The sequence below is a fragment of the Ylistrum balloti genome, unplaced genomic scaffold (assembly GCF_031769215.1).
Source record: "Ylistrum balloti isolate Yb309-2 unplaced genomic scaffold, AGI_CSIRO_Ybal_v1 Utg369848, whole genome shotgun sequence".
Taxonomy (NCBI): Eukaryota; Metazoa; Mollusca; class Bivalvia; order Pectinida; family Pectinidae; genus Ylistrum; species Ylistrum balloti.
The window spans coordinates 115,825-143,330 of record NW_026782002.1 but is presented as its reverse complement, the minus strand read 5'-3'; the positions used below and the strand labels follow the sequence as shown (position 1 = coordinate 143,330).

General features: G+C 34.5%; 2 protein-coding genes across 2 annotated transcripts in view; one reads left to right on the top strand and one right to left on the bottom strand.

The window, feature by feature from the left end:
• Window positions 1-8,056, bottom strand: part of LOC132545468 (golgin subfamily A member 4-like) — a 35,493-nt gene extending 27,437 nt beyond the window's left edge. Inside the window, exons 1-11 of the mRNA XM_060209149.1 lie at window positions 7,976-8,056; window positions 6,488-6,673; window positions 5,608-5,874; window positions 5,205-5,252; window positions 4,694-4,849; window positions 3,900-4,049; window positions 3,325-3,465; window positions 2,574-2,808; window positions 1,900-2,078; window positions 1,396-1,515; window positions 724-903 (exon numbers count right to left, since the gene is read on the bottom strand). Of these exons, the coding sequence (XP_060065132.1) occupies window positions 724-903; window positions 1,396-1,515; window positions 1,900-2,078; window positions 2,574-2,808; window positions 3,325-3,465; window positions 3,900-4,049; window positions 4,694-4,849; window positions 5,205-5,252; window positions 5,608-5,874; window positions 6,488-6,673; window positions 7,976-8,056 (1,743 nt within the window). The remainder of the gene's footprint in view (window positions 1-723; window positions 904-1,395; window positions 1,516-1,899; window positions 2,079-2,573; window positions 2,809-3,324; window positions 3,466-3,899; window positions 4,050-4,693; window positions 4,850-5,204; window positions 5,253-5,607; window positions 5,875-6,487; window positions 6,674-7,975) is intronic.
• Window positions 8,057-12,328: 4,272 nt separating this feature from the next.
• LOC132545452 (uncharacterized) lies at window positions 12,329-26,542 on the top strand. The gene is made up of 6 exons (XM_060209136.1): window positions 12,329-12,410; window positions 14,966-15,006; window positions 20,108-20,221; window positions 23,910-24,171; window positions 25,409-25,505; window positions 26,235-26,542. Exons 1-6 carry the CDS (start codon window positions 12,345-12,347, stop codon window positions 26,396-26,398), a joined length of 744 nt encoding a protein of 247 aa, XP_060065119.1. The 5' UTR covers window positions 12,329-12,344; the 3' UTR covers window positions 26,399-26,542.
• The last annotated feature ends 964 nt before the right edge of the window (window positions 26,543-27,506 follow it).

The following is a 27,506-nucleotide window of genomic DNA, read 5'->3' as shown; positions in this document are numbered from 1 at the left end:
TTAGAGATTATCCATAAATTATAAATTTCTATATCTGAAAATGTAACAAGTTAAAAATGTGGTTATAAAAGTCTTTCTATAATCACAGAAATAAGATTTCAGGATGTACAACTCCAATCATAAGAAGCAAAAGTATTCATTTTCACACGAAAGATTTCTGTGTTACCAGTCCTCAGACTTTTAAATTTCAGTTCTGTTACAAAATCATAAATTATGTGCGGAATAGAGGAGACCAAGGGCCAACATGGTCAATATAGGTCGGGTTCTTCAGTATACTGGTGGCTGGAGAATGGATAAGGTTAAGTATACAGGGATTCCACTCAAGAGTATAACAAAACAATATGTAGAAAGGAGTGTTCTCGGCATTATCCAGCTTCACGAGTTCAGTAGGTAAAATACTTATATTTCTTGAGGACAGGTTTTGCCAGGTATTGCTTGACAGGGCAAAGATACAATGTACAATGTCCTGTATACTGGGAAACTTTCACCATAGTTTTAGTTTCATTTCCATGCCCTATACACAAAGGTAAAAACAAATTCCAAGGGCAAAAGTTTCCCATGATACCTACATTAATTCATTCAATGACACTCAAATTATGGGTTATATCAAATTCAGTCATCTTATTCACAATAATTTCCAATTCGAGAACTATGACTTCTGGTGTCTGTATTTTCAGTACCAACTGCAAAATCAAGACAAGAATAAAAGCATTCCTAAGATACCTGTTTGAGCTGGTTGACCTCAGCCTCCAGCTGATCCTTAATGTTATCTTGTTGGGAGAGAGCAGCAATCCTCTGTAGATCTTTTTCCTCATTGCTAAGTTTCATCTCCTCCTCTTTCTCCACCAGACGACGATGGATCTGCTTTTGTAACTCACTTAGTTCATGGTCCTTTTCTTGTACCTGTGTCAAGGTCATTCTTTTGTTTTAATTGATTTCATAAATAACTTCAATAGGTTTTAAATATCATTTATACACGTTGTGAATATTAATTAGACATTTTCTTATTTCTTATAGTGCACTAACATTAGTTTAATTATTGCTGTTGTGCAATTTTTGTCTACACGTATATATCAATACACTAGGTATTGTTTGATGTAACAATGTGGGGGGCGGGGGATGGGGAGTCAAAGAGAGGCAGCCATTTGGTTGAGCCTTTTTCAACTCAGGTGTCCAAATTATGACATCACAAACAATTTCTGAATGGTATAAGCAATGAAAAACTGTCCAGGATATATTACACAAGTGACATATACACAAAAATAGGCAAATTCACTGGATGTCAGACAAATTATGTGATAAATAATATTACAACGTTGTCAGAGTTACGACAAAGTCAAACCTTCTTTGTTGTGATACTGCGTAGTACCCATCATTTTATATAAGGAAAGTTACCTTGGAGGTGAGGATTTCCTGGTGAAGACGAGTTTGTTCTTCCATCTGTTTATGCCAGTAGTCATCTCTCTCCTGTCTGACACTCTCCACTGAGGCAGACACTTTCTTCTCTGTCTCTTCCTAAAACAGAAAAAAGTCCTTAAAAGGATTGTAACAACTCTTCCAAGGATGATAATTTTAAATTGTTGTGAATTAGAAAATGTCTTACCTGAATTCATCATCAATGTTTGACCAATATCAATGAAAATATATTTACTGTGACCTTGACCTTCAAAACACAAACTTATTCAAGGTCTTCTTAAAGTTTCCTTTTGTATTAAGGGTTTTTTTTAATATATAAAGACAGAACACAATGTAACAGATTACAGAAATGGTTTACATCAATTACCCCTCCCCCCTCCCTCTCCCCCAAATCTTCTCCCCCCAATCTCCCATCCAATTAAATTATTCAACGGTGTGACTGAAAAATGTTCTATTTTGGTTTTATTTTTCAAATTTTTGTACCTGCAGACAGGTAACTGCAGCAGCTTTGGCCCGTGACAGTTCCTGTATAAGATTCTCTTTCTCATCCTCAACTGCCTTCTCAGTCTGTTGTACTCTTTCCTCCATCTCCACAGACACTTTCCTTTTTTCCTCCTTCAGCTTTTTAATTATTTCTCTTGATTTTTCCAGATTGTCTTGCACTAAAAAAAAGCAAGAATTTTAAAGATATTACAGTAATTTTGTACAAGCTTGGGACGTTTCTGTCAACAAGCAACTTGTTTCTGTTATGTCTTGTTTATTCATTATAATTATTTTAGGCAGGTGGAAGGGTTAAGCAGTAAAGCCTTTCAACTAGGTGATTTTCAAGATAGGATATGAAAAGGTATATGGAGTCATCTGCCTGACCAAGTGGTAATTTCTTGATATTTTGGCTTCCTCATTCAACAAGAACCCTCATGTGCATCCATCCAGGTCAACAAGAGTGTTATCTACACCATGAATGTACTTGTTTTACTACTGTTGTTAAAAATTACAAGTTCAAACAGTATCAATATTGGGTTTGTTAAACCTACTAAATCTATGATTTGATTACACATCCAAATAACTCAATAAAATGTAAAGCAATGATGATGGTTCAGCTAGAGATACAGATAGCCTCAACTGCACCTGCTGTACAGCTTCCAGATAGTAATTACCTTGTTTTTCCAGTTTCTCCGTCTTCTCCCCGAGAGACTTATTTTCTACTTGAAGAACTTGACATTGATGGCGTATATCTGCTAGCTCTTGATCCTTCAGTTCTATCTCTTCATGGACCTGTTTCTTGACCTCTGCAATGGCGAGCTCACGGTCAGTCTCCAATTGCTCTATAACTCTTCGTGCCTCCTTCATTTGGTTCTGCAGTTTGGCAATAGCCTCAGGATTGGCAGATACCTGTAAATACAATTGTATATTAACATAACAGTTTTAAAACCAATTATTCAAACAGTATGTCAGATCTAAAATGAATTATACTAAAGTATCAAAAACATGTTTTTAAACCTTGACCATGGTTGTATACAAGCCAAAGACTTAAAAGCAATATAAAATCATACCACAAAATAACACTGTAAAATCGTAAATTTTTCTTGGGGATTTATTTTCAATAAAGTTGTGGGTACTCTATATCCATGTATTTATATGTCAACAAAATAATAAACAAATTAATGTTGCAATTGATTATAATACTAGCAGACTTGGTGGGCAAGATTTGACCACAAAATCCAGTGCCAACGAAAGTTGTATTTTTTTGTAAATCAAAAAATTTGACCCCAACAAAAATATATGATTTAACAGCAATCATTTTCAGTGAAATTACTTCAATATTCATCTGGAAAAAAATGACAATTGATTTTCTCATGAAGGTTTTTTTTCAGTTACTCTGAATCATGAATCAATTTAAAAACTGACCCGGAGTTTCTCTGTCTCCCTGTTTTTTTCCTCGACTTGTTTTTGGAGATGTTCCTTTTCCGATGCTAATTGCACAGCTTTTTCTTTATTGGCCTTGATTGTTTCCTTACAGCGATTCAACAGTCCCTCAAGTCTCTTCACCTAATGGGAAATACATAATTTATGTATCTAGTCCTTCAGAATTGACATGTAATAAAATAATACTATATATATCCTACAAAAGCCTTGCCCAAAGTCAGGGCCTATCACAACAAGACAATGATGTAGCATTTGTTATCACTTTTTGAATTTGAATAGATATGGATGGGACCAGAATAAAAGTGAGTCACTAAGCAGATAGACTAACTATACATGAAAGTAATTTATATTGACATACTGTATTTTCAATTTTGCTTTTACTAGAATAATTCTCATCAATCTCAAGAAGTCTTCAGCAATCAAAAGCAGATTAATATTGCATATGCATGTGTTCAAATCAAGCCAGGAATTTTCTTGTCAGAGCTATCCTACCTTGACTAAAACAAATGGTCTGGAGGAATAAGCTGTGATAATATTGAAGATATTTTTTTTCTTACCTTTTCTGTTAGTGTTTTGACATCTCCATCATCCCCTTTAACACCATCTGAAGGTGTTGAAGAGTTGGGCACAGATTTTGGCCTTTCCTTCGGTTCTAGTTTCTTAAGTAGTTCTGGTGACAATTCTTTACCTTCCTTCAGAAGACGCACCTACACCAAAAATAAAATGTTTCAACTTAATTTGGACTACTTTATGTTTTTGCAGTTTTTTCCTTTCACTCACAATGAGAGTGTAATATTTATGTTACAATACAAAACGTATACATTTTTTATTTGAAAAGCAAATCTAACACAATGAAATAATGAAAATTTTATTCAAGAGCAAAAATAATGAAGGTTGATTGTTCCTTGTATAGTGTTCATCATTATTATCAAGACAAAAGGTATTTTTTTCAACAAAAAGAGGTGTGCCCTGGTACACCTACCAGCTGATAAAAAAAGGGCAGTCAGAGACATGTTATGCTCCCCAAATGGGACAAAAATTAAGTATGAAAAATACCAAAGAGCAATAAGAGAGTTATGATTCTTGTGCACTGCCCTCCTTCTCTTTGAAGTTTCATGTTTATACCTCATACAGTTTTAGTGTAATGCTCTGGACAAAATTTAAGTATGAAAAATAACAAAGGGCAATAACTCCTAAATTATGCAAAAGAGAGTGACAGTTCTTGTGCACTGCACTTCTTCTTGCTGTGATTTATCTGCCTATGAAGTTACATGTTGATACCTCTCAGCTAGTTTAAAAGTATCTTAGATTCACTTAAAGTTGACAAAGCAATCAATTGGTATCAGTATACCTGAGTTTGGAAGACTTTCATATGTTCATCTTTTTCCTCTAACATCAATCTGTAATTTTCCTCTAAGTCACGCTTAGCCATCACATCTAACTGAATCTGCTCCTTCAGTTCAGAGATTCTTCTAAATGCCCGATCCTGAGTTTGTGTTAATGTATTCTGAAAAATGAATGATGTTTTAACTGATCAAAAAAAACATTAAAACATGGATATCAATTATTTCATTTTACTTAATAGATCTAATGGTTATAATTTGATGGCATATTTTAAATATATATCATGATAAAAGATAAAGGAATGAAAGTAACAATAACAGTAAAACTATCCAGGTTTTATGTTTAATGTATATGCACAGTGATAAATCTACATACAAGTCCAAAGTCCAGTACTCATAGAATTGTGATGGAACTCAAAGAATTTCTGGATGTACTGTAGTTTATTATTTTGGGACTCACAATTATTTTTAGCATTTTAGCAAATCAATGATCAACATGTTATGTGCTAAATTATATACCTTAAGTTTGTCTTTTTCTTGGCTCAAGTCTTTGTATACATTGGCAAGCTGTAAAAAATATATGGAAAATCATTCTTTTAATTATTGTATCACACAAAAATCCAAACTAATTCTTCTCCCAAAATATCTAAAATGTATGAAATTTCCATTAGATTTCAAATTATATTACCTTCTTTCAAAAGTGAAATTTCACAAAATTATATAAAGCTAGTTTAACTAAAATGGAAATCAATCACTCCATCAATTAACATTTTTGATAACAATATAAAGACAAATCTGTTGGCATTTTTGTCATCCTTTTTCTAATTTTGAGGGAACACAAAAAAATTCTACACTTAGTTAGCAAATTAAAAAAAAATTTAGTTTATTGAAAACACCACATTGTTTGATGGAGTCAACTCACCTCCATAAATTTACTTTTATATCTGACAGACCGACGTTCAAACTTTCGGACGACCATGTATAAGTCCTCCTTTGAGTATGCATCCAGGTTTGAGGTTTCCTCAACCTCACTCTCAATATCTGAAGGCATCTGGTAATAGTGTTGTGATGCAACACTAGTGTTGAAGAAACTACTGTCACTGGTTACTGAACTGATAGACGAGGTACGTGATCGCGACATCCTGGGTGTGTCATCGTTCCCGGGGAGAGAAGATAAGGCAGAAGTGAACTAAAATGGAAGGACAAGCATTGATCAAAATGAGAAACTAATGGATAGCAAGACAGCAGATAATAATCACTCTCCCAATATTTTGAAATTGTAAGACAAGGAGTTCATCAAAAGGTTTTGGGGGTGGTCTAATAGACCACTGCCCAAGGAAGTGTTGGTGGTCCTTCCATCTATTTGGTGGCCTCTGGCCATAGGACCATTGCTAGCATAAATCAATGTTGAAAATTACATAACAAAAATATTGTCAAACTCACAATTCAAAAGATCAAATCACTGTTTTCCTTTGATTTCGTTTCTCTTTTTTTGATGATAATCAATTCAAATACCTCAAATTTGATGTTTTTGATTCATTTATAAGTTTCGAACACACTTGTTTGACATGCATTAAAGATTTGGTCTTACATTCATTGTTTGAAAAGCAACATTTTGAATATTGTAATTTCATTAATGCTGTATTTATCATATTTCAGAAACTATAAAGACGTTAACGAAACTCCCTACACAAGTGTCTATGACTGTCATTAAAAAAAAAACCATAACCATAGCAACCAAGGTAATCATATCAACCAAAAACTTCATCAGTTGACATAAAACCATATTTACTAATACTTACATCTGTCGTAGAATTATCTGGGGTATCCTGCAGTGGAATATCAACCAGCTGTCCCACAGCCACATTACTGGGTGTGGCCCCCAATGGCATAACACCATCTGCTGCCATCTCGTGAGAATTGTTGACATTCTGGTCTTTTATTGGTGTACTCTCTGCTATAGGCTGGGGATTCTGTGAAATGTCCTCCTACAACAACAACGGTATAGTCATCAAACAATGGTGATAAATTTTACCAATTACAATTATCATTTGCAAGCATCATGACAAAATTTCTTAAAATACTGCATGGTAATGCTAGAAAATGTTTCCAATGGTAGGTGACTAGAAGTTAAGCAAGATAGCAAGTGATTCATACAATATCAAATCTACGGCTATACTCTACTGTTGCTGACATTGATACTATGGTGTGTAACTAGTGTAAAAGTTTGGTAATAATGTTTGAGGTGGGATTATGTGTGAACTACTTTTAGCTTACATTTCCAAAATTGATGATTCTGCAAAAAGGGGGCTTATTTGTGGACAAAGGTCTGTTTGAGTATACGGTATCTTGAACTATTTTCATCTGCCCCTACATAGTTATCAGTGAATATTTGTTCTGTTAGAAAGGTCACATCAAACAGACTTTGACAGCTTACTAAAACGATGGCAAATGTGTCTGTAATGTTGTTGCTGGAAACCTGATTGTTTGAAGAAAAAAAATAATTATAAAGTAATCAAGCACATTAATAATGCCTACAATAATACGGGAGAAATGTGTGAACCCCTAAGAAGATAGAAATGCAACATAGCTTTGTCCCCCCTGCAATCTGTGTAAAATTACATGTATAAGCAACACTGATAATCTATTTAAAGTTGCATCTAGTCTGATTTGACTGAAAAGGTGTAAGCAGGTGTCATCATTGTTTTTATACTTTTGGATAATTATCCGGTCTTTAGCTACTCCTATTCTCTGCATGCAGTATAATAGAGCCTACTCATACATTAAGCCAAATAGAAAACACATTCTGTTCTGGTAACCCCACTTTCATGTAGAACGTGATGTATTATGCATACAATGATATGCCTATACATTAAGCCAAATAAAAAATACTCCTATTCTGGTAACCCCACTTTTCATGTAGAACGAGATGTACTTGACAAACTGGTCATAATCACGATGAAAGAGACACATTATGATTACGTGCTAGCCCTTCTAAGCAGACTAACACGTATACGTACTTCATGCAATGCTCTGCAGGAATCGTTATTTTAAAGACTATAGAACATTACTTTCACTTTTATCGAAGACAATTACATTTATCAGAATCGGCCTAGAAGAAACTTGACGTTTTCTCTGTAGTGAGAATGTAACTAAAAACTGGTAATGAATACGACACGAGGACAAAACGAGATCGAACACCGATAGTGAAAGTTGGAGTGTGATGCCAATGTCAACACACGAACACCTGTTGTAATTTCGAGATCGATACAGTGCGATTTTGACATTACCTTTGATACAGCAGCGAGGGCACCTTTCAGGGGAGTCTGAGCAACCCCTTGTTCGATTTTTGTTCGTAATTTCTTGAACATAGCTGCAATGTTTTGGTTAGAAGTTACATCCCTCCGGCTTTCATTTCTTCTGTCATGCGCATGTTCACTTCGGACACGTTTGCTAATCTTGGTCTTTGAGATGTTTGAAATATGACAAGTTGCCGGGAGTTTTTGAAAACAGTACATTTTTCACACATTTTACACCCATTCCTGGTGAAAAATATCTTTTGGATTTCGCCAAGTAATACATATTTATTAATAACGGAAATGAAAACATAGAGGGAAATATATGGCATCAACACACGAAACATCAGTTCTTTTAATTACCAATGGTACATGATAATTGGCCTAGCATTTGTCCGAAGGGTTTTGAATATCCGATATTGTATTTTGCCTTGGACGCGGCGTAGATAGATAGCTAAGAACCCTTCGGACTACATATATATACTAGACTAGTTTGAGTGTTTACTACACATGGAGAAGAATCCATAATATTGATTTTTCCGCTTTATCTTGACACGACACAAAATGGCAGTTACATGTATGTTTATGAAAACTCACCCTATTTAACTCCTGCTAGCAATAGCGTGTGACATGTATCCCAAGAAGGGCGACAAAACTTTCTGCTCTACCATATGGCAACCGTTTGAAGAAGCTGGTGTCCTAACACTATTGAATATGAGACTTTACAAAACTATATACAATTTACATGATAAAAAAAATACCGTTAGAGTATTTGGCCATCAGATAGGAGACAGACAGCTCACAACAGCTACAAAATAAATACTGCAGGTATCCGCAAATACTCTTAGACCCAGAATTGTCGATGTGTGAAACAGGATTATCTTAGTTATATGTGCGATACGCCTCTCCTTTCTATTCTATCAAACACTGTCTGTGCTTGCCATCTTAACATCTCATGTTCTAATTCTGGTTGTTACCAAGTCCTTATATATATTTGATTATTTTACAAACTGATTACGCTATATATACTAATTACATTATATACTGATTACACTATATATACTGATTACACTATATACTGATTACACTATATATACTGATTACACTATATACTGATTTAACTACATACTGATTTAACTATATATACTGATTACACTATATACACTGATTACACTATATATATTACACTATATACAGATTACACTATATACTGATTACACTATATATACTGATTACACTATATACTGATTTATATACTTTCACATATACTGATTTATATACTATATATATACTGATTACACTATATATACTATATACACTAGATATACTGATTACACTAGATACTGATTTCACTATATACTGATTACGCTATATATACTAATAACATTATAAACTGATTACGCTATATATACTAATTACACTATATATACTGATTACACTATATATACTGATTACAATATTTATACTTATTACACTGTAAGCTTCGCAGCTATGATAAATTTCCCTTAAATGGAAAGCATTGGTATACAAAATGTAGTTTGTGTGTAAACAGATCAGTTTAGGAGATTAATTCAATACAGATCAGATATAGCTTTTATCAGTCGACTAACTTAATTATGTCTTTTAAATTGAACAAGCACGCACAATAGGATACATACATGGAGTCCCATTACTCAGATATGAAAAAAACGTCATTAACCATACTGATCTACTAGAGTTACTTCCCTTCACACCTTACAGCATGTAAAATAATGTGACCACGTCGAAATCTGTTTTACGATTTCAAAATCACTTGCCTCGTTTAGAACGGAGCTGAGGGAGACAGAATAATTGATTTAAGTTTCACCAGAATGCTCTTTATACATAATAAAATAACACGCTCGTCATCTTTATATCCTGGGTATAATTGAGGGGGTAAAAATTAATCATTATATATTGTGTATCAGTGTACAGAAAAACACTATACGTAATTATCTTTTTTGTCTTGGTCGTAGTCGTGACCAAGACAAAATCAAAATCGCAGTACGATATACATCAGAACACATTCTGTAGTTGTACAGTACTAGTAGAATGGATTGTCACTTGTGACAGTAAAAATAAACAATGATTGCTATGACAACGGGCGCTGATGCTGTAAGATTGATTTTTCCTTCTCCAGAACGTAGGGTAATACGGTTTCATTTGATGCTAATCATCGTTGGTAACCATGCAACGTTCGATTGCACTCCCGCTTTTTTTTTACTGCAGACAGTACGTGAAGGAATGTAACGAGGCTAATAATTAGGCGTGTGGCGCATTTCAGAGTGGACCTACATATAATGTATATCGAAAGAGAAAATAATGTCTGTAATTGAAATTTTTAAAAATTCGATAAACTAGTTACATAATGTATGAATCTTCGTTTTTGAGTTTTGTCGGTACTTCACTCAAGGACCAGACATGCATATAACACATCCCGTGACACCCATATTTACTGGTAATTAAACGATTTCTAAAATCGTTCAGTTATTGGTGTGTATATATAGCAATCAAATAAATTCCGTGATGTTGATCGTAAAGCCACTGATGTTTTCACCAGGACACACACAAACACAGCAAATCTCTTCGAAGTAAATTTCAATACAGGTACACTGCATCAGATTTTTTTTAAGTGTTTTAATAGATTATTTCCAGGGTGGCATTGAATCATTATCAAAAGTAGTTAACATTATCATCTAAAGAAATCCGAAACCCCTGTACCTGGAGCTACAACAACGACCAAGTCAAAACGGAACCGTTAATTCTTAAGCTAACCACCCTGTATCAATGATACACACGGGCATGAAATCATTTGAAACTTTTCAATAGTATATTTTCGTTCAGGCTAATCTCTTGTACTTACAGGACCCTGAATGGTGTCTTTAATTTGCACTCGGATATCGAAATTACAGACGATCAGGGGATTGCCTACATCTGTATTACGATTTAGTATATATAAATACGTATGAAAGTGAGGAAAGGGGCAAAATTTAATACACAAACCATGCATCTTCACATAGAAAAGGTAAATATAAACATTGTGAATATATATAAGATCTTACACGACTTTTCATTTATAATTATGATCTGTGGCTTGTGAAAGAAGACTCTTTTTTTTATTAAATGCTCGTTAAGTTGGAAAAAGAAACCACAACTATAGTTTCATAAATTACATACAATATAAAATGGAAATGAATTTCTTGTCATATTATCGACAATTTTGGCAAATACTGCAGGAAACGTTACTTTTCTATGCCAAACTCGTATATCTATTGTCTGCGTTGTGACATAATATGTCACATACTTACATAGTACTTTATCTAATCCTAAGAATAGAATACATGACATGAGGTAATAGTCGGGAATACTACTCTACGATTACCAATCAAACAGCAAACACGGGGTAAATAAATATAACACATCTCATCTAAACAAACCCATCCGATATTATACTGTTTTAATGAAGATTATTATCATAACTGGATTAAAGACTTAAATTAATTTCAATATATTGTTCAATACAATATTCACCTGTATATAAATAGAGGATAATACAAGAGTGACGATTTAATATGAGTTTCATAATATCGTGGTTTATGATGATTTTTTTGTGTCATGAGCATTACGGCGAGTTGTATATCAGTTTAGTTGGCAGGTTTATTATATTGGCACAAGTGTAAGATTCTATTTATCATGACGTACCCGTAAAATAAACGAAAAAAAATCAAAACAAATTCCTTAAAAGACAGGCCTATTTCGCTGCGGGCGGGACGTAAGTTTTTCTTCACTACTGAAACAATCACGTGACGTCATAAAGACGTGACTTATTTATGATATCAAAATAGTGTTATCACGCACGTGTCTTACGGTATGTAGTTATAATTATAATAAATGTATTAACCGGTATACTTTTTTTAAAGTTCCGAAATTGATATCAGAAAATTAAAAAAAAACAAAAAACAACAATATTACAGATCACGTTTCGCTCTTCCACTTACTCTCACACAAGATGGAGTTGTACAAGTATTCACTATTGGTTTCTTTTGTCATGTCATTAGCGATATATAATAAAACTTTGAAATTAATGCACATTCTTATCATACATCTCTATTTAGACGAGCCATCAACCTTACTGTTTGACATGTACATTATAACACAGTACAACGCTTGCGTTAGCAAGGCGCGTATTGCTACAGCATCAGCAGCACATATTGATCAAGGTCAAAGTTCATTGCACGTTTCGATTGATGGAGCATGTCCGGAAGTGAAGAAAAATATTGCGAAACTGAAACGAAGGGCTGCTTACAATTACATAAGACACTTCAAACGCCTATCTTGGAGGAATATGATTACAATATACAATATCCAGTTTGTGACATGGATTATTTCCCTGATAGAAATTATCCAACAGGTAAATCTCACGTTTGATAATCGACTTTTGTCATCCTCATATTTTTTGTGTACGGTACTTGTGGATTTGGAATGATGAATTGAGCTCTTTCATTTTAGACGAATTTTGTAAATAACAGAAGAATAAGCCTTATCGTAATATCCATATTCTTCATTTTAAAAGTACATTACTAAAATTCGCGTAGTAGGCTTATTTATTGGGCTTTACGTAAATTGTTTTGTTTCATTTGCATTAATTGATATCAAGAATTTGAATCAAAAACGTGATTTGTTTTTACCACCAACCATATTAGATAATGATAGACTACTTCTATGTCCACACTGTGTTATATATACAAGTTGGGTTGTTGAGAAACTTGGTCTAAATCCCTTTATGATATAGTAGCGAGGTCATAATGAGTTAATAGACATAGTTTGCTGATCGTCCTGGTATACCTGTATACATATCATGTACATACTACTGCCACAGACTTAGATATATTAAAGTCCGTGCTACTGTGTAGTAATAAGGCCTATTTCTAAGTCTGGTGTTAAAGCATTAGACCTACAGCACCAGTTAATATAGCATAATGAATTATTTGTCTCTTTAGTATCATATTTGTCATTTGATTTATGCAGGGACGTATATGTCTGTCATATACGTCCCTGATTTATGATACATGTAATTTTGCTTAAAAAAACATCAACATGTATTTGCGTACCAGGAACAGAGAGATAAGAAGCAAGGCCCAGTGACTTCTCTGGTTTTAGCTTTTGTTTGTTCACTGAGCCATGAACTCGCCAAAGTCCCCACTTGTTATTTGTTATCTGATAATTTTATTTATCCAATCACTGCTAATTAAGATGCATATAGGTAGTTAGTGAGGACATAGCACTGACCAGCCTGACCAGAGCCAATACTGACCAGCCTGACCAGAGCCAATTTGTCAAGCAGTGGGAAGTGAATATCATTTTCATAACAAAAGCAATACTAATAAATTACAGTGACAAAACTTACATAAATCAATCAGATTATTAACTCAGTTCCTTAATGTCATTTATATATTGAAAAATGATATCCTCAGTATTTTAGCCAAAAAGTGCTAACACAATGTAGGATGGCATTTTTTGTTGTAAATAAATTAAATGGATTAAATTGCCAGCTTTAAAATATCATAATTAACAGAGAGTACACATTTTTGATAGATATTTAAGTGTTATATATTTTTTTCAGTTTTGAAATGAAAATCTAACCATTTAGTCCCTTTAAACATTAATTTTGTTTTATAAATGTCATAAGTTCACAGGAATAATTTGTCACCAAAATTAGAATAAGCAATTTGAAAATTATTAAGCTTTCCACTAACATTTTTTTTTTTTTTAAAAAAGATAGTTACGTATTTTTGGAGAAAAATGGTTTCTTAACACAGCAGTCTTATTAGCTCAGAGTGCTTTTCTATAGCATTACAGAGATATATATAGGCAGTTACTTTCCCCTGTTGATACTTATTCCTAGTTGCATTCATTGATTTTCATTTGTTCATAAATTTGTTATGTTGTGCTGTCCAGACAGAGGGTAAGGGGGGTACCTGATCAATCTCAGAATAACCATATGTGTTTCTATTTAGATTTGAATACATGTATATGTATGTTATCAATCAGGAAAATTAACTGCAGATTATTTGACTCAAAACTTTTTGATCCGGTCCGTTAAATTGGCTGCCTATTATACTTAAATATATCATAAATTTCTGTCAAAGTCTATCAAATCACCTTGAATCATGATCATTATAAGCTAGATATCATTTAGTTAAAGCAGTATTTATTTGATAGGTTGAAAATATTACACTGTATATATAATATGTGTGGGACTGAACAAAACAAAATGCATGCTCTAAAGCTGAAGCATAATATTTACTCCTTTCCCAAGTTTCTGAAAAGAAATTACCTTAACATGTATTCAATATGACAAGCAGAGAAATTGATTACAACTAAACAACTTCTAATAATTACTAACCAATTACTGGAAATCATGATGTAACTGTATCTAACGTTCCTGGAATAGATACTGTTTGCAAAAAGAAATAATCTTTATGTAACAATTTTATAATATAAACATATATGCTTGAAGTTATTATGAATTTATCAGATGGATTTTTTTTTTTTTTTGGCTACTGCACTTCTCAAGCTTGATTTTAACATTTCTTTCTGTCAATTTTTATATTGTAATCACTAGTTTTTAGTTACGTTCTTGCTTCAGGGCAATTTAGACTCTAATTACCATACAGTTGTATGATGTATTTCAATTAGATATTTAGCTCTACTGATAATCAGATCCTGAACTTGAATGTTACTATTCACATATGTCTTTTGTTAATCTTGACACGTGTTGATTGAAGTTGCCAACATATAGTGTTTTCAAATTTGGTTTAGATAAATTCAATCAGCACTCACTTGGAATAACAATGGTATGGGTTATTAATTCAATTAGGACAGTTAATTATACCAGGTATCAATGCAGGCCTATTGGGCCACTTGTTATATATTGATTAATGATTTTCATTCTATAATCCACAGGTCTCGGCCGACACACAGTACTGTAGTGATACGGGAGAAAGGTGAGAAATTTAATATTAACTATTATCATTTTATTTTGATGATATGATGTACAGAATTCAATTATATCTACCTGGTATACATGTGTATCTAGAGTTTGTTACATACAGGAACCTTAAAATGGCATAAAAAAAGCTGTTAAATGATACAACAGACTGTGTTGGAGGGTATAATATTTTAATCTTTTATCTGTTACTATATATATAGTCACTGTAATTTTTTTTTATGTCGTGAATGCTACATATCACTTGGACAGCAGAACAACCACAAAACAGAGTATACAGTATATAAAACCCAGTTAAGTACTGGTCGTAGTGTAGGGCTTGACTAGAGATCTAGAGGATTTCACTACAGCTTGACTATGAGTTGTTGAGTGTACATGTGAGACATTTACATTTCATCCATACAAAGGAAAACCTCATATTAATGTACATTCAAAATCAGCACAGGCTGTAAAATTCAACCATCAAGGCAAGGATCCCAATTCACTCATTTATTCATAAACAATCATTATTGATAATCAAAAGTTCGCTTAGGACGAAAAAAAATGTTAGAGATAATATATTACATGGATTGTTTTGATGCCTCTGAAACGGTATTATCATCTTATCATCTTCTGACCATGCAATTTCTTGAAATATAGAAACTTTGCTTGTGCATTAAATGGCAAATCTGACATGTTCTCAATATTTCTGAAATTTTCACTATATACACTTCAGACTTCAAAACTGACAACTTATTACTATTTACACCATTTTTGAGGGAATACTGGCCCTTGTCAAACCCCAACAAAATTGACTAAAATAAAATCTAATTTTACCTTTACCAGTTCTTGATTTTCCTGAATTTTTCAACAAATATTCTTGATATAAAGGGCCAAATAATGTATAAAGATTTTTGGTGCACTCAAACTGGAAGAAAGTACATGCTTCAGTTCTTTGAAAAATTGTCAAAAAAAATCATACTTTTCCATTTCAAACGAAATGAATTTTTTTTTCAATTTTGCAATATTTTGATACATATTTACCACCATGTTGTAAAACTGATCCCTGTAAATCAAGCAGTATATCATTTGGTAATATAAGCTGGAGCTTAACAGGATAGTGTAACTAGTATGGCAGATTTTATTTGTACATAGGATCATGGTTGACCTCTTCTAGCGGTAATTAGGAGGAAGAGGTGAGGTCCCCAATGCAATTCTTAGCAAGCCTAGATACATCAAAATAAATAATGAGTTTATACTTGACTTATGCCTCATGATTCAATGGGGAACAAAAGGCTGAAACAACACACTCTGTTCTGACTGGTCCTCCTCAGCTTCTCCTATGTCCTTCCAGCGGCCTTTGTCTCGGCATCAATGCTCCTCCACCAAGTCTGCTTCAGTTGATCCACTTTCCACTTCCCTTGTGGATTCTAGTCCAGGGCCTGCTTGGTGACATTGGATGTGGGCTTTTGTAGCATGTGGCCTATCCAACCCCATTCTCACTTTTTGATGTCTGTCTCTGTTGGGGCTTGTGTTGTCATGTCCCAAAGTTGTTTGTTGAAGACAACCTCTGGCCACCTGATATTCAGGATGTATCTAAGACTTTTGTTGGTGAATGTCTGTAGTTTATGGGTGCTGGTCTTCATTACTTGTCACATTTCTGAACCTTAGAGTAGGACAAACTACACATTGGTGTTGAAGATCAGGATCTGGAGCGGAGTGAGAGGACTATTAATCTCCAGATTGGTTGAAGGATGTTGAAGGCATGTCTTGCTTTGTTTGTTTTGCTGTTGATGTCTTCGTTTGCCCTGTCTTTACTGACTACGCTGCCCAGGTAGAGGTAGACAACTTGCCAACTTCCTTGGTGTTTTTTTGGTGTAGTTGCACTGGATCCTGTTGCTTGTTGTTCACCCTCATGAACTCTGTCTTCCCAATGTTGATTTGGAGCCTAGTCTTCTCAGCTTCTTCTGCTACATGATATAGCTTATTCTGCGATCTTTGCTGCTTGTGGGAGAGAAGGCTGATAACGTCTCTGAAGTCCAGATCTTGCAGCTGCTTCTTGAAGGTCTCCGGCCTACTGTAGACTCAGCTTACCAAGTCATTCACCATCAGGAAGATTGTCAGTGAGGATAAGGGTAGGCAACCATAACAAACACCATTTTGTACGATGAAAGGTTCTCTCAGTTTCCCGTCATGGATCACTTAACAGGTGTTGTCTTCGTACATTTGTTAAATGATCGCGACAAACATTCAAGGGTAGCCATAGTGGTACGTCAGTCTCCAGATTACACCTGACGCTGTCAAATGCCGTCTGAAAATCGACACAGACTGTGTACAGGAGGGTCTGCCACTCTAGGGACTGCTCGATGATGATATGCATGATTGCGACATGGCTTGAATGAGCGATCTTGTCCGAAGCCTACATGTTCATCCTGGAGTGTCTAAGGCAGTCTTCAGCCTCTAAAGAATGTTTCTTCTCAATAACAGCAGCATAATTCCCCGCCAGTTGTTGCAGGATAACAGATCTCCTTTCTTCGGTAGTTTTACTAAGTGTCCATGCTTCCAGTCTTCTGGCACTTGCTCCTGTTCCCAAATCTTGCTAAGGAATGGGTGCAGCATCTCAGTCAAAGTCGGGCCTGCTGCCTTGCCTGGCTTGAGTGACTTGATGGCCTTGGCGATCTCTGTCTTGCTAGCGGGTTGATGTTGATATCTAGGACCTGGGTCGTCAGTGGGATGTCTGATGGGGCAGGTAGTGCTGGTGTGTTGAGTGTTTCCTTGAAGTGCTCTACCCATCTTGCTTTCTGGTCTTCTTCACTTAGGATGGTGTTTGATGAGGGGGTATTGATTGCTGTATTTCCAGAGAGTGTCCTGGAGATTTCATATAGCCTCTTCATGTTTTGTTGGCCTGCAGCATTCTCAGCCTCAATGTAGCTTCTTTCGTCCTTTCTTGCACTTTGCTTAACTTAGAGTTTCATCTCACGGTAGTGTGCCTATAGATCATCTTTCTCTGCTTGGTCTTGCATCTGATTGATCTGGTCTTTCAGACGTTTCTCATCTTCTTGCCCGGGGCTGTCTTGCACATTGTCTTTCAGGTCTCACATAGACTGTGCCATTGTTCTTCTACTGTTTCTTTTGGTAGTAAGGCAACTACACTGAATTGAATCTGTCTTGAATTCTTCTGTTTTGACATTCTCTTTCAGGCAGTGTACATTGAACTTGTGTGGTGGTCTTTCTGCCTGGTTGTTGTAGGCTTTCAGCTTGGTCTTCAGTACTGCAACAACCAGGTGGTGGTCTGATACTGCATCCGCACCAAGCTTCACCCTGATATGGTGCAGGCTCCTTCTCCACTTTCTGTCAATTGTGATGTGATCAATCTGGTTCTCCATCTTGCCATCAAATGAAATTAACATTGTCTTACGGATGGTCTTGTGTGGAAACAGGGTGCCTCCAATGACCAGGTCATTAAAGGTGGAGAACTCTTTGAACAATTTGCCATTTTCGTTCTGCTCTCCAGTGCCATGTCTGCCCAAGATGAGATCTCTGTTTGTGTTGTTGGTGCCTACTTTAGGGTTCAGGTCTCCCATGAGGGTTTTCAAGTTTCTTTTGGGTTTTTTGTCTACAACTAGTTGGATTTGCTTGTAGAAGTTTTGATGTCTGCCACATTGGTAAAGACTTAGCACTTTAAGATGGTGACTATCCTGCCCTTTGAGTTGAATCTTGCCATGAGAATCGTTAGTTACACAGGTTCCAAGGACAGTAGTACCTGCATTGCCTCCGGTGTCAGCAGCAGCAACAGCAGACTCTATGGATATGTGGTTGGCCTTCTCCTGTCAAGAGTAGATGATGATGTCTCTACTTACTAACTTACTAGACTTGTCCTTTCTGTTCCTGTCCTTCTAGTCTCACATAGGCCTAGTGTTTTCAGGTTGTATCTGTGCATCAAACTAATACACTCTTTCTGGTTGCATATTGGGTTCTGATGGTCCAGGTCCCTATCCTGGTCTTGGCTTTGGTCTTCAGAAGAGTTGTCGGCACACTGGCTTCCCGCAGGCTTTCATCAGCTCTTCTCATGAGCTCTACTCGAGAGGACTCCTTCTCTGAATAGTATACAAGCTGGAATATACCGCTTAATTGATGGCTAGGTAAAGAGAATTTCTCTTGCCTTAAATTTGACCGTGATCAGTTTAGCTGGAGACAGAAGTAAGCCTAGAGGTTTTGATCTGTCTAACATACATGACATCATCTATTATTTCTAAAACGACATGTTTTTTTCCATTGCTTACAATATCTGCTATACCTATATTTACTTTAGCCTTTCAGAGTAAATTAGAGTCATTCTCCCTTTTATGAATCCCGCGATCTGAGTGGTGTGATGACATTTTAGTCCTTCTGCATTAAATATATGCTCCTTGCTGTCATTTGACAACTTACAAGTCATCAGCATTGTTATAGATACAAATGGCTTCAAAATTTGCCCTCTATATTATGCTGGCTGTCCACATTTGCTTTGTACGTTTTAAACATGTCAAATATGTATTATATACTCACTGACTATCATAAGTTTTTTTTTTTATATTGAGCAGACAAATTAAGTCAAATTCTTTTGTTAACATCATTTATATGCTTTTTATTTGTTTTAATGTCTATAAACTGAAACACATGTAGATCTCAATTCAACTTGACAAATATTAATTGTCTTTTCTGAGAGTGAACAATTCCTGGTATCACCCTCAACAGAAGTTAATAGCTGTTTCTAATTACAGTGCATGCAGTTGTATTACATTAAACCAGGTTTATATTTATAATAAGTGTTAATTTCAGTCTCTATAAATATCTCTCTAGTAGTAACTGTTGAGGATTACTCTGTAAATATCTGTCTAGTAGCGGCCAAGGATTAATTTATACCTCTACAGATCATAATAATTCTTGATTCACATAAACTATAATTATACATCATCTGGTATAATGACGTTGCCATGGGAACATATGTATACATTTCCAATATACAATTACCTGGTACTGACATTTATATAAGAAAGTGTATATTGGCAAACATCAATGGCAACTGTTAATAAAACCATAGATTTAAATTATCATCCTCTGATCCTTATTTATTACAGATGTGATTATCCTAAGACTTGTTGTCCCAGTGGGTGTTGCTATGGCATCAACAACAATCACGATCACCATGCCTACTCGTTTAGAGTTTCGTTTTACAACCTCTGGTACTTTTGGTAGGTATTTTTGTCTGTTTTATCATAATTTGTTTGTGTCGATGAACTTGATGTCACAATAAATATACTGTATATATTATTTGTCAATAAGCATGTGTCTGTTAATATACTCACAAATATATCACATATTACATCAAATAAAATGACCATTAAATGTTAGTTCATAGCCCTCCCTCACTCTGACTTGTAAGGTTATTGTACAATAAACCTTAAAGAGGTGACCACATATTTCAACCTTAATCACATAATCTGCCTGTTTTTTAGTGAATTTACACATGTTCTATTTTTATGTATTTGTCACTTCTGTAATATATTCTGAAGTGTTTTTCTTTGATTACACCAGTCAGAAATCTATTGTGATGGCATACAGGCAATGACATTACGTCATTAACCGGAAATGGCACTGTAAAATGGCTGCTCCATATTTTGTTTTAAAACCTGTCAAATGTAACTTTGGGAAATCTGCTGAATTATATATATAGATCAGAAAGTGTGTAGCAAGCCCGTTAGGTAAACAAAGCAAATCTTTTTAAATCCTCCTTGATTACAAATGACAGGATTTTATCTAGGAATTTGATTTAAAACATTTTTTGGTAAAGGGGACTCAATTTTGTATAAACGAAGGGCTAAGAACCGCTTGGGCCAAATGGGCAGGGTTAAGTAGGTGAAATCGATGAAATAGAGAAAACACTGAGAAGTCAATCTTCTGTTGTGATGAAGGTAAATTTTTACAGATTTTGTTGTGAAGCATAATAGGACGGAGAGGATTTAATTTTGTATAAATCCAAGATCTGACTTTCAATAAGGGAAATATTTAAAATCCTTCCCCTTCTATTTGTGACCAAACGAAAGCTGGTGAATAATGCAGGGAGTTTGGGCCTCGTGTGGTAGTATTATTGACAGCTAAAAATTTGAATTTAATAATAAACATGTATATGAATTTCAAGTATGTCTCCATTGATTCTCTCTGCAGATAAACCTCGGCAGGGCGCTGAGTATTTAGATATGGTTATGGATTTGATTTTTAGGGTGGTAGTGCTAACACATTTGTCTATCACCTAGTTGTCAGAGATTCTATTCCTCGAAAGGACATGTAAAGGTATACGGGTCAGCTGCCTGACTACATGGGCTTTCCTGTCCATTATCTTCCCACAGTAAACCCCTCCTGTGCTTTAGACTTATTAGGTTATGTGAGTGATGTATGAGAGTGGTGCACAAGATTCCATCATCTGGATTATATGATAATGTAGTGCATCCAGATGAACAATAAACTATATAATCATCTACATTATGATTTTGTATAAATTCAAAACTAACAACCAGTTGTGATAAGGTAACCCCCTCCCCCCTCCCCTAACCATAGTAGAATGTCTCATACCCGAACTACTCAGATATAGCATAATTGTTTGGTTATGCAAACCTTGGGATATGCTGATTTTTAATCAATGCGAACGAGAAAAACATGAATAAAATTTATATCACAGCTGGTAAGAATTAGGCGATAGTACAAAAATTCAGATATTTAAAGTTTGAATTGTTTATTTGCTGGTTATCTCCCCTTGGACAGCCATTCTGAGCTACAACTTGGAAACCATTCCTCTCAACAACTTTCAAACTTTCTGTGTATATAATAGAGATTATAGAATGTAATATTAACATATATATATATATGATTGGGTGTCTTTCTTTTAAGCGGTGGTGTGCAGGGGATAATGTCGCACCTTGCATTATGTTGTTGCATAACATTAGTCAAGACAGCCACCAAATTCTGTAAAAACTCACATAACTTTCTTGGGTTTTCTGGAGAAATTACAGGTCCAAAATGGGGAATGTGCACATTATTTAGCTATAGGATAAAAAGATCAAAGGCTTTTTATTTATCAGCAATGACGATAGATACTTGCTGTGTAAATTAATGAAAACTATCCACTTCAACATCATTATTCCTCGAGGCTCAATAAGTGATGTATATATATTTACTTACAGTACTTACAACAAACAAAAAAATGATAAATAATTATAATTACAAACTAACAAATATCCACAACTATAACTTCTATATAGGTTCAGTTAGAAAATCAAGATGGCCTCTCAAAAAAAAAATGATGAAAAAAGATATATACGGTAATTCAGATCCCACTGAAAACTATTTTGTAATGAGAAGATATAGGTATGTTAAACTGTGATTTCACAAAGCAAAAGAGAACTTAAAATAGGTTTATATTAACAACAAGACCTCTTGGTCTAATTAATACATATACAAAAGACTACAAGCTGTGTATTGTCATTTAGGATTTATATTAAAACTCTGCATGTGGCCTCACCATTTAACAGCTTCTCATATGAAATCTTGTATGATAATTGTGAATAATTTCTGCTTCGTAGATCTGTCAGTTCATTGTCAACATGCTTCTGTATTCAACTTGTCAAATAAGAAAACAAATTATACTGTTAAAGAAAAAAGGCTTTTTTGGTCTAGATTGATTTAAAACTTAAAGTTGTGCAAATGTTTCCAATCTCTGATTGGCCCCGAGGTACAAATGTGGTCATAAAGTGGTTAAAGTTATAACTTCTTTAAAACCTGGAAATGTCAAACTAAAACTTTCTTCATGGCTTGGAATGTAATAAAATACTTTTTTTATGAAAAGACTATGTCATTGCAGTGTTTTATTTGATATATGAATGCCACATCATCGGCGATGTGACTGTAATTTAACCCCAGTTTTTCTTGTTCCCATCATGAGGAAAGGGTAAAGTTTACAAATATTTACCTACCAAGTAACACTTCTGGTTAAAGACTTTTTAATTTTCTGAATTTGAAAGTGATATTACAATTACAAATTTTAGGTAGGTATTTTTATAGTACATTGTATGTAAATTCATATGCTAATATTGCTATAACTCCATGTCCATGATGGGGTGCCTGTATTAGCAGATCTGTAAAATTACTACCAAATATTTGTCTTACGTTAAGCGTTTTACTTACTACAGTTGCTTTATTTTTTGCGTCCTGATTAAGGCTTGTGATTTAATTTCCCACAATGGTATCTCTAGCAGTACACAGGAATGCATTTTCTTACAATTTTTTTAATTCACTATAAAACATTTGTTTAAAATGTTATTTAATTTCCCTCAATCTCAATATCTAAGTGTTTAACAAGATTATATCCCCCACAAATAATGAAAAGGGAAATTTTTCACTGTAGTGTAACTTTTGTCTGTTTCATCCTTTTATCAATTAAGTGAATAGAAATCATTGGGCAAAGTTTGAAGTGAAAATTGAAAGACAAAAGGTATACATTTATGTTGTGCTATTAGGGTTAATACGACATTGGGCGAAGACTTTAGTGTAACTTTTGTCTGTTTCATCCTTTTATCAATTAAGTGAATAGAAATCATTGGGTAAAGTTTGAAGTGAAAATTGAAAGACAAAAGTTATACATTTATGTTGTTGTTCTGTTATCAACATTGGGCGAAGCCTTTTGTCCGTTTAATTTTTATGAATTAAGCATATGGCATAAAGTTTGAATTGTAATTGAAAATATTAAATGTATTTTATTGTGCTGTCAGGGTGAATACAACACTGGGCGAAGGCAAATTTTGTGAGGGCAAATGTTTTCCCTGTGTAGTGTAGAGTTATCTACAATAGAATATTTCTGGATAAAAAATATACATACATTGATTACAGGTTCATTGTACTGTTCGTCCTCATGTCATGTTTTGGTGGCTGTGGGTATTATAAACAGAGGCAGAGATTTGCGAGGTCACGTGGTGTGTGTGCAGTGACTGTGACCTCACAGCTGGGACATAACTCGCGCCAGACAAGCACCTTAAGGAGTGGAATCAATGTCAATCCCTCCCATATCCCAGCCTCACATTCCAACTTTGGTTACACTGGTAGTGGAGATGTCAGATCAGGAGTGACTATGCAACCTCCAGCTTATTCCGAGGTAAGATATTACTACTTCTGTAACACAACTAAGGAAACAAAGCAATCTACAGCATAGAGAGATTGAAGCCACTGCAATTTAAACCTGGCTTAGAATATAAGTACAGTGCATTAAAATTGTCCCAGGTAGCCATCCTTATCACCGTTTATTTCATATTGAGCTTACCATTTGTCCCTTGTTAGGACTTTGTATGGAAATATTTCTGTTCTCTAGTAAGTACAGTGCTTGTCCAATTGTCTGTCTGCACTTTCCTTTCCGAACGCAGAAATCCATGGCAAACTTTCTGAAATTTCACATGATGTTGAACTGTGATATGCAAAAGTGCAATAGGGGTTTAAAGAGTTTCTAATGTCAAGGTCTCTGTTGTAGAAAATAGAGCTAAGTGTCAAGGTCAAATAATATATACTTTCATTGGAAAAGATATTTTAATGAGATTATGGACCAGAGAGATCAAAATTAAAAAAAAAAAAACATGAGACACTTAGATGCCAATGTCAACATTCTGATTTTTGACTGATAGATATATTTACAAGTCTTAAGATAATGAAAAAGATAGTAAGAATTACAAGGTAGAGGCCACACGACTTTGATTTTTCTCAGTATTTATATCATTTAAAATATATCCAGGCTGTCATGAGAGGTAAGCAATAATACTTATCTTTGAAACTTTTTGATATAGCTCTTATGTTTAGAGTCATACACATTGTGGGGCCCTTTCTGACTTACCAGTTCTGTAGTTGTCATTTTAAAATATTCAAACAAATCGGTGACTCTAAACATTATAGGAATATTGATTTATATTCAGGGTTATTTGGGACTCTAGAAGTAATATGTATATTGATTTATATTCAAACATATATGGGACTCTAAAAGTTATAGGGATATTGAGAATTTGACTCCAAACTAAGTTTACAGGATCAATTTCAACCCACCAAACAGATGTTTTCCCCACTTATGTACATAAGTGGGTTACATAGTAATCATTTGATGTATTCCTCTGTCATTGCTTGATAACTTTGTGTACAACATATCTCATGGACCTCATTGACAGATTAGTTTATTTAAACAATAGCATCACCCCACCAAGGTCTACCTGCATAGATGTTGGTTTTAATTAGTCAAGGTCAAAGGTCAGAGGTCACCTGCATAAACCAATAGATTTAGATTAGAAGAAAATATGGGGGAATGGGGAAGATATAGGAGTCCTTGCTCACTGTTTTAATTTCATTGTTTGCAGGTGATGATGCAGCCCGAGTTATACCCTACTCACAAATCAGAATTAGTGTTACCACCTTATCCAGGCACTCAACATATTGTATCTACAAACAGCTCAGGTCAGTGTATAAAGCTGTCTACTTACACATAAGCTTCTAGTGAAGAACAGATTGACCTAAAGCTTATGAAGGGTAAAACATAGTATACAATATAAGTTGTACTTGTGAACGTTTTTAGAAGTTTATACACAACATAAGAAACGCCATAGTTAAGGTTTACATACTATTTATTATTTAAAACACTACATAACAAGATTTGTCATAAGAATTACATTTGGCTCTTCTTTGGGGCTACTCACCATGTGTATACCTTATAAAAACATTCACATAACACCTTAACTTCCTAATAATTTAACCTGATCCGAAACTTAAATAATAACATGTTATTATCCGAATGAACATGTAAAATTTAGTTATTATCTAAATGGGAAAAGAATTTCCTGGAATTCTATTGGCCAAACGAATGAATTTTTGCTATGTGTACAGCAACAATGAGTGAGAGTTCCCCATTTAGATAATAAGCCATTGTTTAATTTTACATTTTGTTAATAAATTTCCATAAAATGGAAAGGAAAAGATTTCTTTTAAAAAAATGCTGAAAGTATGATCTTATTTTCAAGAAATGCTATGACATTTAACTCTTTAAGTTTGTAATTTTAAGTGGAATTTTTAATCTCTTTTATAACATAAACACAATAATAGCTGTGTGAAGGTGTTTTACAGAACAAAATTATATTTCATATGTTGCTTGTGTTCCTATTGTCATCTTCTTGTTCATTTTTTCTATAGGAGGTACCGATTCTACCAGCAGTGGCCTTCCCCAGCCCCCACCGTACTCTTTATTTCAATCATCCAATCAGGGATCACCAAATCAGGAAATTCATTCACCAACAGCCAATCAGAATGCAGATTACAGCACACATCAGCCACAGAATCTCCCTGTCAATCAGTAATGATTCAACCAAAATATTTCATTGGAAATTTTTGTCACAGTGTTGCTTTTTCATTCATTTTATATTTGAGGTCTTTTTGTATAAAAAGGATAAATCATTTGTAATCTTTCATGGAAACCTTTTTTTTTTATTTAAAGAAATTTACATAAGTGAAATTTTGAAAAAATCTGTTCCTTGACCTTATGCATGATTAACAAGTTTTACTTATTCTAGATATTTCTCAAGACTATGTACTTGTCTGACATCTCCAGCTTAATTCTAACATATTCACAATTCCCCTATATGTGTGCTTCAACAACAGAAAAGTCTTACTCCACCTACCACCAAAAAATTTAAACTTGATAAATTTAAATAAAGTCCTATGAAGTACTGTAATGTGGGTATAATTCAAACCATATTATCAGTATGATCGAAATCTGTATACCCAAAAGAACAATTCATCTCAACCAGGTGAATATGGGAATAGAAGAATCTATTAAACTGAGGTGATTTTTGCTGAGGTTAAGGGTTGAGGGAATTAACACCTGAGGTGAGGCTCGACATGTTAATAGATCTTCGTATTCACCTAAAAATGGTCAGTAATTGTTTTATTATGTGATGACAATCCACGCTTCTGTAATTGCAGCCCACTACCAATAGGGTATTTGGACTGTTATATTCACCTTGCATGCACAGATTCTGTCTGTTTTGGTGCAGGATCACATATATCTTTAGGTCTATGAAAGGTGTTTTCACCAATTAGCATGAAGGAAAATTGACAGGCATATAAAAATGTATTTCTTTCTCTGGCATGGGGAAACTTTGACCTCTTTCTGTTTTAAATTCTGCAAATGAAGTGAATGCATGCACAGTGTAGGTACAACTGTTTGTAAGATCATCTGTCCTGCAATTCATGGAGTTTCAACATACCTCTCATTACGAAATTAATAACGATCAGTCTTAAAAGACATAAATACAATTTTAAATGTTTCTAAAATACTGATTAAATATTTCCAGGAGTTATTTAAAAAGCACCCACAGAGTATCTATTTTCAAAACATTTGGCTTTACATGAAGGTCAGTTACATCAGTACAGATGGAAGCAGCATCTTGCAAGTTAAAGGGACTG

What these genes read in the sequence shown, in the direction of transcription:
- LOC132545452 (XM_060209136.1), top strand. Translation starts at nt 12,345, where the DNA reads ATGATTACAATATACAATATCCAGTTTGTGACATGGATTATTTCCCTG. An exon ending in TACAACCTCTGGTACTTTTG is followed by an intron (nt 20,222 to 23,909) that starts GTAGGTATTTTT and finishes CATTGATTACAG; the next exon opens with GTTCATTGTACTGTTCGTCC. An exon ending in TGTATCTACAAACAGCTCAG is followed by an intron (nt 25,506 to 26,234) that starts GTCAGTGTATAA and finishes TTTTTTCTATAG; the next exon opens with GAGGTACCGATTCTACCAGC.